The 19589-nt window shown below is 34.7% G+C and overlaps 1 protein-coding gene across 1 annotated transcript in view; it reads right to left on the reverse strand.

Moving 5' to 3' along the window:
• The window catches only part of SPATA17 (spermatogenesis associated 17), a 127956-nt gene that overhangs the window by 62613 nt on the left and 45754 nt on the right, over nt 1-19589 (reverse strand). The window contains exon 6 of the mRNA XM_069459665.1: nt 1378-1501. Within this exon, the coding sequence (XP_069315766.1) occupies nt 1378-1501 (124 nt within the window). The remainder of the gene's footprint in view (nt 1-1377; nt 1502-19589) is intronic.

Below are 19589 nucleotides of genomic sequence, written 5' to 3' on the forward strand. Positions count from 1 at the left end.
AATTAATAATCATATCCTAAGAAATTCAATATTATCAGATTTAAATCATTAAGAGTATTAACACCTTTAGTTCAATCAAAATTAAAATTACTAATAACTAAAGTTGAAAAAAACATTCCACTAAAAGAAATTCTCGATTTGGAATTCTATACAGAAAAATGTAGCACATACATCATACTACCAAAATTTTCACAGTTACGGATTTTATAATAAAATGCTAACATATTTTGACTTTTTATTTTTAAAATTATCTTTAAATTATTGCCTAAGTATTTAGAGTCTAAAGACTTTGGTTTGAGTATCGAGATCCATTGCTACTAGCTTTGTGTCTGTAGATCAGTATATAATAGCTCTGAATTTGTTTCCTTACCTGTTAAATAAAGATAACCCAGTTATACAAATCCAAGTAAATATAAAGATAGCTATCATTATCAAAAAGTATTGGTATTTCCACTACCAAATAGAGGCTAGAGGTGCAGGAGGATCTGTGTTCCAAATGGACAATGGACATGGCCAGCCCAGGACTTAAAGTGATTTTGAATTTGGACGTCTCTAAGGATGACATTCAATCTTGGGCCTCACTGGCCACCTCTGGGGCTTGACTTGCCCATGCCTGGAGGCATTTGAATATGTCATTTTGACCAGAACTTTGACAATAGACTCGAAGGTCTTTGAGAAAAAATAAAAATCCAGAAACTGCTAGTTTCTTGAGTAGAGCTCAAGTAACAAAATACAGCTCAACCCCCAAATTTGTGATTTTTTAAACCACACTTCTTTTTGAGCTGCGTACTCTACATGCAATGTATTCTTAGTAACCATGCCAAAATCTGAGGTCTTTTAGCAAGTATAAGAAAATAATTTTTACGTATTCCAAATTCCACATTTATATTTCTATAGGAAGATGTAATTGCTGAAGCAATTTTGTTAAAAGCTTTACCCGAAAACTTCCATCAAAATGCAGAAAGGGTGAAAGAATGGTTTTCATCTCCACATTAGCTCAATTAAAAGAGAAAACACGAAAGCCGCCTCAGCACAATAACTTGCGCGTTCTTGATCAATTCACAACACAACAATAAACCACACAGAATGAGTTCTGAGAGTGAGGTTATGCCCTTCGTGTTGTGTTATCACTGGGACAGATCACACTGCTGACTTGGACCTTTCTGCCAGCGTCAGAGCGGCTGCCTCTATGAAGCTGCTGTCACCGGCGAGTCACGGTGCCTGCGTGCACCTACACGGATGCACGAAATTGAACTCGAAGTAGTGTCTTTGTGATATCTTTTCAACAAGTCATGTCCCATTCAGCCTGCTAGTTTATCTCTGTCAGGCTAGAGGCCCAAGTGGCGTACAGGAGCTGTCAGGGACAGGTAGACCAACCTGCTTTGTGCTGAGGAGGTAATGCATCTTTCGTGCTTGGTAATCTTTTTTCTTCTCTTCCCTTTCGAGGTTAGCCTTCTTCTCTTCTCTTTCTTTCATTTCTGCAAACTCCTCCAGCGCCTCCCTGCATCAAAACCGTCTAGGGTTATTTGTGATACTATTTGCCAACATTTTAATTCATTCACTGATGATAATCAAGTAAGTTTTTTGAGGGGCAGCCATCCTCCACATCCATCAAAATCAGTGGTGTAATCTATCTTACCTGCATTTTCTACGTGAATCTTAGCAATCTTTAAGAAAGCATTTAAGTGATGTTTCAGTGATTAAGTTTTTAAACTCAAATGCCTATATGTTAGAATTACTTCAAAGCTAAGGAAATACTCATATAAAACACGAAGTAACTTACTACATTACCAGTTTCTTTGTTTGAAAGAAAATTAGCTATTTTGGACATGCTTTCATAGCAGGAAAGCATCCAAGCTACTGATTTCCTTTAATTTTGGTTTTGTATTTATAAATCTCTAATCATTTATTTTGTATAATAACTAATGGGCTAATTTTAAAAGTGTGACAGGTTTATGCATATGCTTAATTTATTTTAGGTTTACTTCAGTTAATAGTTCAAATAATATCAACAAGATTACATATATTATCCTGCACTGGAAAGGTTGACATTTTGTGCAATTATATAGACAATGAGAATAAAAGTTAAATTAGGTGAATAAGTTCAAGTATTAATATTTTCTAAATATAATAAATTCCATTAAAATAATGAAACTTTTCACCATTTATGTGTCTATATCTAAGAAATTTAAACAAAAATAAGCTTTTAAATATCCTACGTGAAAACACCTGCTGAACAGAATAAGATGTTATCAAATATGGAAAAATAACTAAATCGTTTATTTTCTTAGAGAAAAGTTAACTATTCACGTTAACAATGTTTTGAAATTGTACCATAATTTTCTTTTAAAAGTATATATGCAACTAACAGCTAGTTCTATAAGTAAAATTTTAAGTAAATCATCTGAGCATTTTCCTCAAAGATATCAGAGAAAAATAGAGGCAAACATTCCAAAAATAAAAAATATTTTCCTTTCTACTTCAATGTCTAGAAATATTTTTGTTGCAATTTTCTGTTAAAGGGTACTAATACAATACTTCATACAAGGTTACTTATGAAACACACTGACGTTTAAAAATCACCAAGCAATGCTATTGCAGCAGAGCAATTTTTTTCAACATAAGATTAAATTGCAAAATAAATGAATTACTTGGAGTGGCATGGCCCCCATTTTGCCACCCTTCTCTTCAAAATTGCTTATTAATATGAAAAAAGGAGTCAGAAAATAGCCTGTTTTACTTTATGCATAGTATTTTGGGGGCTTCTGCGCCCACAGAGCTGGGCTAGCTGCACATTTAGATTGTGTTGGCAAGCTGGTACAACGACCTTTCTGACCTGCATCTCAAGGCTATTATTAATCGCTAAGTAACCTGGTAAAGCCAAACAAATTTGTTTCCATTGAAAGGATCTCTATCTGTGTCTGAGAATTTGTTCTGTACCAAACAAACCTCATTAACTGTGTCCATTTTTGACAAAGAACCAGGAGTTAGAGGGATTGGTGACCTTTCTTTGTCCTTAAGGTACAAATTTCAAGGCAGTTACATATGAATAAATGAGAATTTTTACCAGAAAAAATAACAATCACGTGTGACATAAAACAGGGAATACATTATTAATTTTAATCTTTACTTTTGATAATAGGGAAAAAATAAATATTTCTTCTATAATTCTTCTTATAAACCTCTAAGATAATTTAAAATAACCAGAGAACTGCTACAATAATTACTGAAAAATGCATGTATCTAATTTTATATTACTATAAAGATAAGTACAGTAATTTTCTAAGCAATCATAAAAATAAAAAATATATCTGTAAAGAAGTTTGTGCTTTATAAATGATTTAATGTATATGAAGAGCTCTTACATGAGAAGAAAGGCCTAATATAATTGAAAATATATATGAATGGGAAAAGTACAAAGAAGTACATAGAACTTGAATACAAAAGAAAAAGTGTAAGTTATATGAAGTACTACTTCAAAAACAGTTCATGTTCAGTATATGGAAATGTAAAATAAAAACTGTGTGTATTTAAGGGGCAGGGCAAGGATAGCTAAAGCTGGGAGATATGGAAAGGAATGTTAGTTTCCAATATATAAAGAAAACACACAGGAAACACTAGGAAAACTGTCTGGAAAACACTAGAAACACTAGAAAAATTTCAAAACACAAAAGTAGTTAATTTAATAAGTTCACATAATTATTGAAAAAAATCAAGTCTTAGGTCCCTAATTGATTTATTATAATACTTGAGAGTATGTGGATATATTGAACACCACAGTTATATTTATGTCAAATATTCCTTGTTAAATGATGAAGTAGGAAGAGCTGAATAAATTATTTACCCTTGATATACAAGATTTTATTACATCAATAGGGATGATATTGCTCCGTATGAAGGATGTGATAAAAATTATGATTCTACTAAAAATAAAAGTATGGAAACCATTCTAACTAGGATTCCCTACAAAATTATAAAAAGTATCTATTTTTTATGCCGTGTTTTTAAAACACTTAAATAGGTTGTTTTTAATATGTTTGTTTTTTCATTTCAAATGCATTTTCTCATTTCTATCCTCAAAAAAAAAAAAAAAGAATCCTGTGGTATATATGGTATAGCTCTTCGTAATTACTCTATTTTACAAATATGGAAACACATAAAGAGAATAAATGGCCTATTCTGAAAAAACAAAGAAGTTAATGGCAGAAATGAAATCAGAATCCCTAGATCTGCAGATTGTCTAACTTCAGACCAGGAGGCAGCAGTCATCCTAACACAAGAAATAATATGCAGAAGATATTTTTTATTGAGTTAGCCATGAATATTTTATTCTATCTTATGATCCAGTTCTCTACCATAACAATAAACTTGGATAAGTCTTAAGACTTTCTGTATCATTTTCGTATCTATAAAACATTTGGTCATATTGGTTTTAAAATAAGGATAAAAATTACTGAAATTTTTGCAAAGCTTTACATATTTGAATATATTTTGCTAAAGATATTTATGATATCTTTAGCAAATGTGATAAAATATTTACATATTCTAGGTTAACACTGATAGTAATAATAACAATAATAATAGCCACTGCGAGGCAATATAGTAGAGCGGTTAACAGCACAGACTGAAATGACACCTGGTTATAAAAGCTCTGCTGCGATCCTTACTAGCAGCGTAAACTTTGAGCTTCCATACCTCATCTGTAAGATGTACATATGTTAGTATCAGTATCTTCCTCATCGAGCTATTGTGAGGATCAAATAATTTGTTTGATGTAAAGTATGCAGAGTAGTGGCTGGAACATAGCAAGGTGCTACACAAGTGTTAGCTATGTAGTGAACATTTACTGTGAGCCAGGTACTAGGCTACTTGCTTTAGCTACTCAACTGGATACAAATCTTTTATGCTGTCTCTAATTCTCTTGACGGTCTCCACCTTCTCTCTCCTGGTAGGTGCATGTGTGGATAAAATTCCACAACATAGAGCATGGAATCTGGCTTTCTATGAGGTATGGGGCATGGGGTAAACCTTGACCAGTGGGAAATGAGAGACAAGAGAACCATGCAAATAAATTTCTCCTTTTCTCTGTCATCCAGACACTGCTCTGAGGAGTAGTTTCTCCTTGCAAACCTGGAGCAAACCTGTGTGACTAAAGACAACAAGCATGTCTGCTGCACTATGTTGCATCATATGGGACTCTCCGTGAAGCCGTGGCCAGGGCTGCAGGAGCTGGTCCTATCTCATCCCTCCCTACAGGCCCCCAGCACCCAATGCTCCAGCTGCTAGGAGTGTGGGCTGCTGACTGCGCACAACTACATTTCATTGGAGAAAATCAGTTGTTCCGCAGCAGGTTTTGTCACCTTCCCCCTGAGCCTGCATCCAAGGACTGGGGACTGAGGGAGTACATAGGCCCAGGGGCTTGGTCTCAGTTTGGGATCAATAGAAAGGCCATCCAAATCCCAGAGCTTCCTAAAATTGGCTGAGACCTCTGATGAAGTTCAACTTCTCCCTTACCCTCCTTCTCCCTTTGCTCAGAGATGCTATCCCCAAAAGTGCTCCCCAGTAAGCGCCATGCACCAAATCATTGTCTCACAGCTCTGTTTCCATCTATGACACTTCACACCCCCTTTTTCTCATTCTCATTGAGTGGGTCTTGAATCACCTAAATAAAGTATCAGCATTTTGATCCTTAATGCATGCTCTGCTTTCAAGAGGTTCCTGACTAAGACACATATATCGCCTTGTTTAATACTTTCATAGTCCCGTGGGGCAGATAATATCACCCTCATTTTATAGGGAATGAGATTCACAGAGATTAAATCTCTGCCCAAATGCCCACAACCAGAAACTAGCAGAGTTAGAATTTGAACCCAGGTTTGACTCCAAAATCCACGCCTTTAAGCACAATACTATACTCTCATATCATACGTTTTGCCCAAATCCAGTCTTTTATTTAGATATCAACAGGACGTTTTTTCTGAGAAAATTTTGAATATTGTGTTATCTATATTATTTTTCCAAAGCACAAAGAAGGAGAAAACTGCCCTGTTTTGTAGCAACTTAAATAAGCTGTCACTATTCTTTCATCATCAAATCATAAGATTATAACTAGGTGGAATATAGAAACTTCTGCATTTGTAGGCATAAATCTCCTCTCTTCCTTAAAATATGCTTTCCATTTGCTCCTTTTTGATTAAGTAAAGAATGCTAATGTACATGATACTAATGTATAAAAAGAGACTGAAACAGAAAAGATGCTTAAAAGCTATTTGGCACAATACAACTAACTATGAAAACACACAAAGACTTTCAGGATCAGCCCCTGATTCTCTCTCCTTCTCACTTCATAACACTCTTCTGGGATCACCACACTTCAGTCACAATGGCTGTATTTCCTTTCCCAGCAAATCATTTATTTCTACCTCAAGGCCTTCATTTATAGTATATTTTCTGCCTTGAATTTCCTTAACAGCAATTTAAATTCTCCTCCCATTCTTCTTTTCACTCGTAACACCATAATTTGTTTTTTTCTCCATATAACTTAAAATTTATAATCATACATTTGTGATATATTTGTTTATTTAATATATATCTCCCCCTGTAGATTGCAAAGTGTATGTGTATGCTGTTCATGTCTATTTGAAACATAAACGGATTTTTAAAAAGGTTATTGTCTCCATGTAAGCATTTAGGTTTATGTATATGATGACGACAGGAACTAGAAAGATGTGGCTGCAAAACCAAGTACCTAATTCTTCTCCATCCCGAGCCCGAATGAAAGGTAACGATTACTTCCTATCATGCAATAATTCATGTTTTCTTGCATTGCCCATTTTTTCCTCTTGTCACAATAACTTTTCTTTTTAAATTGTTTCTTGATTTTGTCTAATGTCTGGGCCAAAGGAGAAAAATAATACATTTCCATAAAATTTTTTTTTTTGAGAAAAAAGAGCACTCTGCTCAAAATTATTTCTATACAGCGATCATATTTATAAGATAAAAAATACCCACACTCATAATTATAATATGTAATAGTCATATATACTATTTATAATATGCAGCATTTTACATATATTTATGATTGAATTATACTCAGTTCAACATTGTTTTAGTATACTCATTAACTACTTATTCACCATAATAAAAATTATTAAGAAGATGGACACCTTTGCCACTCAGAAGGGAGTTTTGTATTTGACCATTCTTTTTATTTTTCTTGTTCATTTCAAAACATAGTACTAAAAACAGAATCTGTGTTTTTTTATCTTCTCTTCTTTGTAAGTCCAGAATGAAAAAACAAAAATCTCTACCCTTTCCTCTAAGAAGGCTTCATAAATGCCCTTAACAATAATGCATATTTAGCTGTTCCCCAATCCTTTAGCTGTTCTCATAATCCTTTATTTCTCTTTTATATGTCTATTATATTCTGTGACACATTATAACTACATGTAGCCATGCATCTACTTCATGTACTTCCCCTACTAAGTGCTAAGGTCCTGTTATGTACAGAATGTTTGAGTACCCCAGAATTCATGTGCTGAAGCCTAAATCCCCAGTGTGAAGGTATTTGGAGGTGATGCCTTTTGGATGTAATTAAACCATGGTTATGAAGCCCTCATTGAATGGGATTAGGACCATTATAAGGAGAGACATGAGAAAGATGTTCTATCTCTCTCTGCCATGTGAACATACAATGAGAAGACAACTGTACAAACAAGGAAGAGTGCCCTCATCAGAAGATGGATCTGCTGGCACCTTGATCTTGGACTTTCCAGTCTCCAGAAGAATGAAAAATAAATTTCTGTTGTGTAAACCATCCATTCTCTGGTATTCTGTTATAGCAGGCCAAACTAAGACAGGTCCTGAAGGTCAGGAATAAGGTTTATTCCCCAAATACTTGGCCTAATACCTGTTATGAACTCAGTGCTAGTATCCTTTTTCACATTTCTCAGCTGATTAGTACATTTCATTACTTCTGATGGTTTAATTAGGAGTGGGAAGAGGCCCCATTGAGAAAAGTCTGTCCTGGGAGGTGGAGCAGAACCAGGACTCTGTTTGCCCAGTGTGGTCCCTGGACCAGCAGCATCTTCACCTGGGAGCTACTAGAAAATTCACATTCTCAGGCCCTGCCCCACACTGGCTCAATCAGAATTCTCAATCAGAGATCATCTCCTGCTTGCTAAGGTTTAAGAAGCACTAGTGTGTAGCAATGAAAACTGTCAGATCTGTTGAAGAATTAAGATGACTCAATTCTATTTGCTAGTATGACATGAAGAGGTACAGTTATATTTCGGTTAACAATCTTAATATGGACATCACCACATTAGCCAAAGCACTATGAAGTACTACAAAGAAGACAGGATATGCACATCACAATAATTTCATACAAATCGTAATTTTGACAGAGAAATAATGAATTATATTGAGATTGCATTAAAAGCGCAAATTCCCAAAACTTCAGAGGGAACTGCTAATAATGACATAGATTTTTCAAATAAAAGAAAAATGCCATCATCTGCACCATCTTTAAGAAAAAATAAAATTCTAAGGAAATAAATTTAAACAACTCTCTACTGTCCTTATTCCAAAAGAGCAGATGGGGTCTGTGACTGGTTCTTCTGTCATTCCAATTCTAAATCCAACTTGAATATTCCTGTACTTAACAAAATGCTGAGGGGGTGGCTGGAAGTTGTGGATATCAGGGTATAAATTAGATCCGTGAGTTGGGGGAGGGAAGACCAGAATTCCCTTCAGTTGTGTTTCGTTGCAATATAAGCATAAAGATCACCTTGTATTCTCTTGCCTTCTAAAAGCCATTATTATGATGTTAGAAGAAAAGGAATAAATTCAGGTACTGACAATGTGTTTTAATAGCCTAAATGATGGTGCTTGGTGAGTCTTGGTTCTAACGGTACCAAACGAGGAAGCCAAAGTTCTCAAACTGCTGCATACTTTGACAAGGAAAATCTATTTTTGTCTTCCAATCTACATTTATGACCTAAGTCAGGTAAATACGCCTGGTTTACTTTAACGTTTTTATGCAGACAGTCTGTTATGCACTGTGGTTTCAGATGTGCAATAATTTGTACAATGGTTTATTCCCAAGTATGCCTTTAGCAGAACAAATACTTTTTTCTATATAGTTCCTTGCCTTAATAAATATGCAATATAATTTAAGCAAACTTCTATTTTGTATATTTGTAAACTACAGAGTAAAATGAACATTTTGTGGAGTTTGTATTTTGCATACTCAAGGTGAGAATTAAGTTTTAAATAAACCTATAATATTTTATCTGAAAAAAGAGATAATTAAAGAAATAAAGACACGTAAATCCTTGCCTTCAAGTAGCTTGCCAATAAAATAGCTAATAAGTAACTAGACTGTAGAAAATAAATCCATGAAAGAAATACATATTCAGTGTTTAAGTTCAGAGAGAGCTCACTTCTGGTTAGAGGGATCAGAAAAGGCTTCATGGAGGTGGTGGCATTGAGTTGGGAATTGAACAAGGAGCAGGTTTTCACTACATAGACAGAGCAGGGATAGCGAGGAGTGGTATTGAAATACGGCTGGATCATTCACGAGAAACTTGTGCTCTCTTTGGTACATTTTGACCATCAACAGTCAAGGACAGAGATGCACTTTAGAGTAGAAGAAAGGTTTCCTGGTCATGAATAAATGGGTTCTCCAAGAGTAATGCTAGCAAATTTATACTCTATAGACTAGATATTTTGAGAACAAAAAAAATAAAAAAGATGATAATGGTCGATGTTATAAAATTACAATACCATGACTTCACTCTGATCATGAAAAGGGATTGTCCAATTGCTCTATTATTTCATTTACCTACTTTGCATGATTTTAAAAAGCAATAAGGCTCCATTCAGAGATCACTCATGAAAATCAATTTTTTTCTTCTGACTTTTTTGAATCAACTTAGTTGAAAAGAATCTTTTGTACAGTATTCTTTCTAAAAATATGCACATATTTCATTGTAAAATTATTTTCTTTTTATTATCTAGATAGTTGTTAAAGGAAGTAAAATTTTATATAATATGTGTGATGTTAAAGAATTGAGAGTGAATTGAGCGAAGTACAATAATAGGTATAATAATCAAATGTGTTTACACAGTACATTATTTTCAGGGGCTCCAAATGCTTTCAGACATTAATTCATCCTTACAACATTCCACTGAGGTTGGTAAGGGGCAGATATTATTAACAAGGTCGCTATTCTTCTTTGTGAAATGAAATGACTTTATAGATGGTGACTTTGATACACAGCATGGGGGCTCTCCTGCATGAAGGTAGATCAAGGCACATCATATTTACTGTCCTTTGCCTACGTTCACAGTGGTTCAGCTGCGGAGGAGAAGGATCAACCTACTGAATTTATTTTGGGTGGAGTTCAGAGTTGAGGTAGTTAAAGTTCCCAATTCATATGTTGCATGATCTTATTTATTCTGTGTTTACTCAAACATCACACATCGTCTCTCATTTAAAATGTGTTAACCTAATTTTAAAGCAAAAATAATTGCTGCTGCTTTTGCATGCAATTCACTCAACAAAGACAAGGGATATCTCTAAACTAATCTCAGTGCTATTATAAAGCAATCATAACATACCACAGGATGATGTCAACATATTTTAAAGCACTATGCCACATGTAATTTCAGGTAATATCTAATGAGTTTTGGGAACCTATTTATTGATCAACTGCTTTACAATTGATCTTACAAATCATTTCCATATGAATGCCAAAAAGAATCCCATCCCATTTATTGTTGGATAAGAAAAGATTACAAACTAGTGGTAACAGAGAGAACAGAGAGATATTGAAATAAACGGGAGTAATTTTTTCTCCATTTGCTCCGATGCCACCCCAAGAGAGAAAAAGGATTGATTAGAAAGAAAAGGAGATGGAAAAAGTTGTAAAGCACTACAAAGGGGTAATTTTTAAAAATGATGCTATCAATTCACTGCTTTTGTAGTAGGTCTCCACTGCATAAAGACTTCTTTTTCATAAATTTCTGTTTCTTTAGGTATACATACATTGTAGGAATTTAGTATTATAACTAAGATACATGTTAACATTTTTTCTAAGGATTCATGGCTTTAAGTATTATAACTGTTTAAGAATATGACTCAAATATTTATTTTGGGTTTGCTTAATTCTTATGCTAAAAATATGCTAAAATGTAATCCTGGTGTTGAAATCTTACATGTTTCTGGGACCTCTAAGTTATCTTTTACTATTGAACAATGAAAAAGAAGGAAATGTAACAGATGACAATGATCAGATTTGTATTTTAGAAAGATCCTTATGGCAGCAGTAGGGAGGATACATTGATGAGGAGTGAGAACAGAGAGCTAAGAAAAGAATTGGTAGAGCTTAGCCACCAATAAAATGGAGAAAAGAATCTTTAGAATGAATTCCATGTTTCTGGCATGGGTGCTTAAATGAAGAATGTTCCAATTCACCATAGGACGAAGGGGTTTGGGGGGATAATTATTTTATACGCATTTTATACAATTCTTAGTTTGAGGTGTTTGCGGGATATCCAAGTGGCAATGTTAGCAGGCATTTGAGGGTTATAATAATCAGGAGAGAGTTCTGGGTAGGAGAATATTTAGAATTATGAAGCATAAAAGTGATAGCAGGAGTTACAGAACTGAAAGAGATTGTTCAGAGCGTGTAGAGTGAAAAGGCAAGTACATCAAGGAGGGAACACTGATATTTAAGGCCAGGAATATAAAGGAGAGTACAAAGAAAGTGGAAAAGAAACCATTAGGAAGTAGAAAGGAAACCAGGAAAGAGTGGTACTAGAGAATTCAAGTTAAAAGAGATATTAGAGAAGAAAGTGGTTAATGGTGTCATTATGTTTCAAGGAGGACAAATAAGATGAAAGCCAAATAGTCCACAGGATAGTATTACATACAAGTAATTTTTTAGTGCTAGTTACATTTTCTCAATGCAATTTCACAATAATTTAAACACATATCACATGACTGAAAAAGTTTGTATATTATTAATATATCAAGCACCTGCATCTAAGATAAATCTACTCTCAATCAGCAACATGAAAAAATAACATTCTCAATCCTTGTCATAGCATTAAAAAGAAAAAAAAAGGAAGTTTTCTTTTATCTCCAATCAAAAGATTAGCTAAGAGAAGTGAGAGATAAGAACTTCCTGTCCATCTATTCCTCAATGTTGGACAACCACAATTCTAAGACCATGAACTAATATGTTTTAGTCCCTTGCTTTCAAATAAGTAGAATTTTATGCTATGTCCTAGGATTTTTTTTTTAAAGATCACTACAAAAAAGAGGAACTTGAAATTCAGACTGCTTTTTCTATTAAAAAAAAACTTCCTGAAGAAAATGTTCATTACATTACTCTTTGTCTTCTACTGAAGATTCCTATGTGAAATTTCTTTTAGGATCAGTGTTAGAAAAAGGTGTTTCTTGCCATATGCAGTAATGTTTCTCCATTTTGTTAATGAGACATACTTTAATCTTCTTTACTGATCCATCTTACCATTAGAGTTCTCATATCTGTATTTTCATTTACTGTGGTCCCTATTTCTTTAACTCTTTTTTTATATATTCTTTGTAAATTCCTTGAAAGAACTTTGTAAATTGTTCGAACTCTTATGGAAAGAGTTAAATTTGAATATTCAACATAATAAGCTTTCTCTTTGTATTAATTCCTTGTTGAAACTGAGCTTTTTTCCTTTGTATATGTGCTGCTTTCAAAAATTTTGAAATAGCAAATTGTTAAAGGTAGTGCATTCTTGTTAAAAATAAATATAGTATGTGAAAAACTGTGATCAAATGGTTGATGTTCCATATTTTAAAGTGATTATATGGATTATGTCATTAATTACTAATTATGAATAAATAGCAGGCTCTTTTTAAAGCAAAGAACATATGCTCTATTTTAAGTTAGATACTGGCATGTGTCATTATCTAAATTCTACCAAATTAATTGCTATAATTATTGTACCCTTATATATAAAATGATTCTACAAAATGTTACATGTATAGTTAACATTACAGACTAATTTGTTTCTTGAAAACTAAAATGTTACTTTCTTTACCTCTTGAGCTAGCCCTTACTATAAAAGAGCCTAATTCGATAAAGCCAAACAGCTATCATTTAGTTGTCCGAAATCAGAATATTATATTTTAAAAATGAGGTTTATTGAAATGTTATCTTTAGGTAATCTTATTTATTCTCCTTATTTACACAATATCTATGGTGCTCTACTCATGTCCTTGAAATAGGGAACAGGGACACTATAGTATGAAAAAGTGGCCTCGCTGCCGGAGTTCATAAATTTTGTTCAGCTTTGGATGAGTTCAAAGAATTGCCATGTAAGAAAAGCCTTACAGAGGGAATTTATCTGATTATGGCAGTAATAATTACCCAGCTGTTTATTGCAGATAGAGAAATAATTCATGTAGGCAATAGGCCGTGGTGGCAATGACACTCCGCATTTAGTAAATATGCAAACTGTTCACTTCTAATTAACCAAGCTAGAGGATGCCCTTATTAAATGTATAAACTAAAAGTGCCTTCCTGACAAGTGATGAATTGTTACAATGCACAAACTCTTGCCACAGAATTACTGGAGTGAACTTGGGGCTTAACTTCATTAAGAGATCTTGTGGGATAGTTAAATGAGGATGGACAGCATAACAAGGCTTACCTGACAGCCAATGATATGTTAGAGCTTAATGGAACTGCACCTTTTCTTCTGTCCCATTTAACTGTTCAGATTCGCACTAGATAAACTGTGAAACTGCAAAGTTAATTTGGGTTTGAATAATAAAAATAAATGAAATCACATGCTAGCCCACTTATGGAAGCTACCTGACAGTGTACCTATTGAATGAATCTATGAAACAGCCATTTTTATGATTCAAAAATCGTTCATATGTCAAAAACTGAAAATCTGCCACTCTTTTCCTTAACTTAAAAATAATTTAACAAAATTAAATGGTCTTGGGGACTAGCTTTGAAATAAAAATATCTTTCAAACAGTCAATGGATGAGTTTTATTAAAGAAAAAGAACACCATACAGAAATTAATCTTAATATTGACTTTCACTTAATTTTTACCAAATAATCAATTACGAAATAGTTCTTTGTCTATATTTTATGCTTAACCTTACCTTAAGATACTATTTATTCTTTTTTTTTTTTTTTCATTAATAACAATTTAATTTTACAGAATCAAAGAGTCTAACAGTATATCTTGTTAGATACAGTATGTCCTCATAATGTATACATTATTTCTTGTACAATGATATGAAATAATATGGGAAATATTCATGATAAATTATTAAGTGAACAATGCAAGTTAAAAACAACAGTTTCATATTTTGTTTCCCCACCCCCCCCTTTCCCGAGTCAGCACCTTCAAGTGTTACCACTCCCTAAACGGTGCGCAATGCACTCATTGTGTAGGCATACCCCCATCCCCTCCCCCACCCCCCACCTCAGTCTGATGTCCAATTGGTGTTGTTCCCAGATTTGTATTTAGGTGATTATCAGGGAAACCAATTTTCTGGTGAGTACATGTGTTGCTTGTTTTTCCATTCTTGGGATACTTCACTTAATATAATGGGTTCCAACTCTCTCCAGGAGAACCATAGAGATGTCGTATCTTCATCATTCCTTATAGCTGAGTAATATTCCATGGTATACATATACCACAGTTTACTAATCCAATCATGTATTGATGGGCATTTGGGTTGTTTCCACATCTTTGCTATTGTGAATTGTGCTGCTATAAACATTCGGGTACATGTGTCTTTGTTACAGAATGACCTTTTTTCCTTTGGGTATATGCCCAGTAATGGGATTGCTGGGTCAAATGGCAGGTCTACTTGAATCTGTTTAAGATACCTCCATAATGCTTTCCACAGGGGTTGCACTAGTTTGCAGTCCCACCAGCAGTGTATGAGTGTTCCTGTCTCTCCACACCCACGCCAACATGTGTTGTTTTGGGTTTTTTTGATAAAGGCCATTCTCACTGGGGTTAAGTAATATCTCATTGTGGTTTTGATTTGCATTTCCCTGATGATTAGAGATGTTGAACACTTTTTCATATGTTTGTTAGCCATTTTTATATCTTCTTTTGAAAAATTTCTATTCATGTCCTTTGCCCACTTTTTGATAGGATTGCTTGATTTTTTCTTGCTGATTTTCCTGAGTTCTAAATAGATTCTTGTTATCAGTCCTTTATCTGATGTGTAGTATGCAAAAATTTTTTCCCATTCTGTAGGTGGTCTGTTTATTCTCTGGACTGTTTCTTTGGCTGTGCAGAAGCTTTTTAATTTAATCATGTCCCATTCATTTATTTTTGTTGCTGCTGTGATTGCGTTGGGAGTCTTCTTCATAAATTCTTTGCCTAGGCCAATGTCTGTAAGAGTCTTTCCTACATTTTCTTCTAGAATTCTGATTGTATCACGCCTAAGGTTTAAGTCTGTTATCCACCGTGATTTGATTTTTGTGAGAGATGAAAGCTGTGGGTCCTGTTTCAGTCTTCTACAAGTGGCTAACCAATTCTCCCAGCACCATTTATTGAATAGGGATTCTTGTCCCCAGAGTATATTCTTTTCCGCTTTGTCAAAAATTAGGTGACTATATGAGGATGGTTCTATATTTGGATTTTCTGTTGTGTTCCACTGGTCTGTGTCCCTGCACTTGTGCCAATACCAGGCTGTTTTAAGAACCACGGCCTTGTAGTATTGTTTGAGGTCTGGCAAATTAATACCTCCCATTTTGTTTTTGTTGGTTAAAATTGCTTTTGCTATACGGGGTCTTCTTTGATTCCATACAAAGTGTATAATTATTTTCTCTACGTCTGTAAGGAATGATGTTGGTAATCTAATAGGGATTGCATTGAATCTGTAGATCACTTTGGGTAGTATAGACATTTTAATAATGTTGATTCTTCCGATCCACGAGCATGGTATATTTTTCCATCTATTTGCAAGTTCTGCTATTTCTTTTCTCAGTGTTTCATAGTTTTCCTTATAGAGGTCCTTTACCTCTTTAGTTAGATATATACCTAGATATTTTATTTTCTTTGTTGCTATTTTGAAGGGTATTGAGTCTTTAATTTGGTTTTCCGATTGACTGTTATTGGCATATATAAATGCCTCTGATTTGTGTATATTAATTTTGTAGCCTGAGACTTTGCTGTATTTGCTAATCAATTCCAGGAGTCTCGTGGTTGAATCCTGGGGGTTTTCCAGATATAACATCATATCATCAGCAAAAAGTGAGAGTTTGATCTCTTCCTTCCCTATTTGGACTCCCTTGATTCTGCTCTCTTGCCTGATAGCTCTCGCAAGGACTTCCAATACTATGTTGAAAAGTAATGGAGACAATGGGCAGCCCTGTCTGGTTCCAGTTCTAAGTGGGAGTGCTTTCAGTTTTTCCCCATTCACTATGATGTTGGCTGTGGGTTTGTCATATATGGCTTGTATCAATTTTAGGTAGGTTCCATCAATGCCTATTTTGTTATGCGTTTTTATCATAAAAGGGTGTTGAATTTTGTCAAATGCTTTTTCTGCATCTAATGAGAGTATCATATGATTTTTGTTTTTGCTTCTATTTATGTGGTGAATTACATTTATAGATTTACGTATGTTGAACCACCCCTGCATCTCAGGGATGAAGCCCACTTGGTCGTGGTGGATTACTTTTTTGATAAGTACTTGGATTCGATTTGCTAGTATTTTATTGAAAATTTTTGCATCTATATTCATGAGGGAAATTGGTCTGTAGTTCTCTATTTTTGTTGTGTCCTTTCCAGGTTTTGGTATCAATGTTATATTGGCTTGGTAGAACGTGTTGGGGAGAATTCCATCCTTCTCAATATTGGAGAATAGTTTATGTAGGATGGGCACCAGTTCTTCTTTGTATGTATGGTAAAATTCAGGTGTGAACCCATCTGGACCAGGGCTTTTCTTTTTGGGAAGGTTTTTTATTGCTGTTTCGATTTCAGTTCTTGATATTGGTCTGTTCAGGTACTCTATTTCTTCCTGGTTGAGCCTGGGAAGACTATGTGTTTCTAAAAATTTGTCCATTTCCTCCACGTTCTCCAGTTTGTGTGCATAAAGATTTTTGTAGAATTCATAGATGATATCTTGTATCTCTGTAGCGTCGGTTGTGATTTCTCCTTTCATGTTCCTAATGGAGGTTATTAGAGATTTTAGTTTTGTGCTCTTGGTTAGTCTAGCCAGGGGTGTGTCTATTTTGTTTATCTTTTCAAAGAACCAACTTTTTGTTTTATTAATTTCCCTTATAGTTTCTTTGTTGTCCTTTTCATTTAGTTCTGATTTGATCTTAGTAATTTCTCGCCTTCTGCTGGGTTTGGGATCATTCTGTTCTTCTTTCTCCAGCTCTTTGAGTCTATTCGTTAGGTTGTCTATTTGCATGTTTTCTGTCTTTTTGATATAGGCATTTATGGATATGAATTTTCCTCTCAGGACTGCTTTAGCTGCATCCCATAGATTTTGATAAGTTGTATCTCCATTGTCATTTAATTCAAAGAAATTTTTGATTTCCATCTTGATTTCTTCTTTTATAGAATAATTATTCAGGAGAAGGTTATTTAGCTTCCATGACTTTGAGTAAGAGTGAGGGTTTCTGTTTGTGATCATTGTTACTTTTATTCCGCTGTGATCTGAGAAGATGCATGGTATAATTTCTATTTTTTTGAATTTTTTAAGACATGATTTATGTCCTAGGACATGGTCAATCTTAGAGAATGTCCCGTGAGCTGATGAGAAGAATGTATATTCTGTGGACTTTGGGTAGAATGTCCTATAGATGTCAGCCATGCCCATTTGTTCTAGCATTCTATTTAGGTCCATTATGTCTTTGTTTATTTTCTGTTTAGAGGATCTGTCCTGTACTGTCAGTGGGGTGTTAAAGTCTCCAGCTATTACAGTATTGTTATCTATCATTTGGTTGAGATCTAGTAGGGTTTGCTTTATGAATCTGGGTGCACCTAGGTTGGGTGCATATATATTGAGTATAGTCATGGCTTCTTGATGAATTGTGCCTTTAATCAGTATGTAGTAGCCATCTTTGTCTTTTATTATTTTTGTTGGTTTGAAAGCTAAGTTATTGGAAATTAAGATTGCCACACCAGCTTTCTTTTGGTTACCATTTGCTTGAAATATCGATTTCCATCCTTTTATTTTCAGTCTAAATGCATCTTTGCAGGTTAGGTGAGTTTCTTGAAGACAGCAGATACTTGGATTGTGTTTTTTTATCCATTGGGCCAGTCTATGTCTCTTGAGCGGGGAGTTCAAGCCATTCACATTTATTGAGAAAACTGATAAGTGAGACAGTTTTTTGTTCAGCTTGTTGGGTAGAACTTCATTGTGATGTTTTCTCTCCTGGGCCATTGTGGTATCTGGAATTTGATCTTTAGCTCTTGAGTAGTTTTACATTCGTGGATCTTTCTTGTGCTGATCCGTGTGTAATTCTCTTTTGAGTACTTCTTGGAGGGCTGGTCTTGTCTTGGTGAATTCCCGCAACCTTTGTTTATCTGAGAATGTCTTGATTTCTCCTTCGTATAGAAAACTTAGCTTAGCTGGGTACAAGATTCTAGGCTGGGCATTATTCTGTTTCAGAAGCGTGAAAATGGGGCCCCAACCTCTTCTTGCTTGTAAGGTTTCAGCTGAGAAATCTGGCGTAATTCTGATGGGTTTTCCTTTGTAAGTTACTTGTTTCTTTCTCCTTACAGCTCGGAGAAGTGACTCTTTAGTGGATATTTTGGTCAGCCTGATGACTACGTGGCGTGGTGTTTTCCTATTTGCTATGAATCTCCCAGGGGTCCTTTGAGCTTCTTGAATCTGTATGTGTAGAGTATTGGCAAGGCCTGGAAAATTTTCCTCGATTATGTCTTCAAATAGCTTGTCCAACCCTTGCTTATTATCTTCTTCACCCTCAGGAATGCCAATAACTCTCAAGTTAGGTTTCTTCACGTAATCCCACATTTTTTGAAGACTCAGATCATTTCTCTTACTTTTTCGATCTATCTCTGTGACTGACTTATTTAGTCGGAAGGAGTTATCTTCAATTTCTGAGATTCTTTCCTCTGTTTGATCTACCCTGCTCTTGAGACTTTCCACAGTGTTTTGTAGCTCTCTGAGTGAATTCTTCACTTCTAGGAGTTCAGTTTGGTTTTTCTTCAATATTTCAATTTCTTTAGTGAATTTTTCCTCCAAATCCTGTATTTTTTGTGTGTTTTCCTTGTGTTGTTTATCCATTGATTCTTGTATATTATTCAGCTTGTTTATAATCCATAATTGGAATTCTTCCTGTGACATGTTGGTGTTTTGAGTCTGGTTTGTGTCAAATGGTTGGGAGCTGGTATTTCTCTTTGGGGATGAGCTTTCCATTTGATTCTTTGTGCTCTCCGTGTTTTTTCGTTGGGCCCTTCCCATCTAGATTTATCGTTGGATTTTTACTTATAGATTTAGTCTGGTTAACAGGAGTCTTTGTGCTCTATTCTTAGGCTGTGAAACAGTCTAGGTATGTTGCTTCTTTTGGCAA

Source organism: Eulemur rufifrons, chromosome 27, assembly GCF_041146395.1.
Source record: "Eulemur rufifrons isolate Redbay chromosome 27, OSU_ERuf_1, whole genome shotgun sequence".
Classification (NCBI taxonomy): Eukaryota; Metazoa; Chordata; class Mammalia; order Primates; family Lemuridae; genus Eulemur; species Eulemur rufifrons.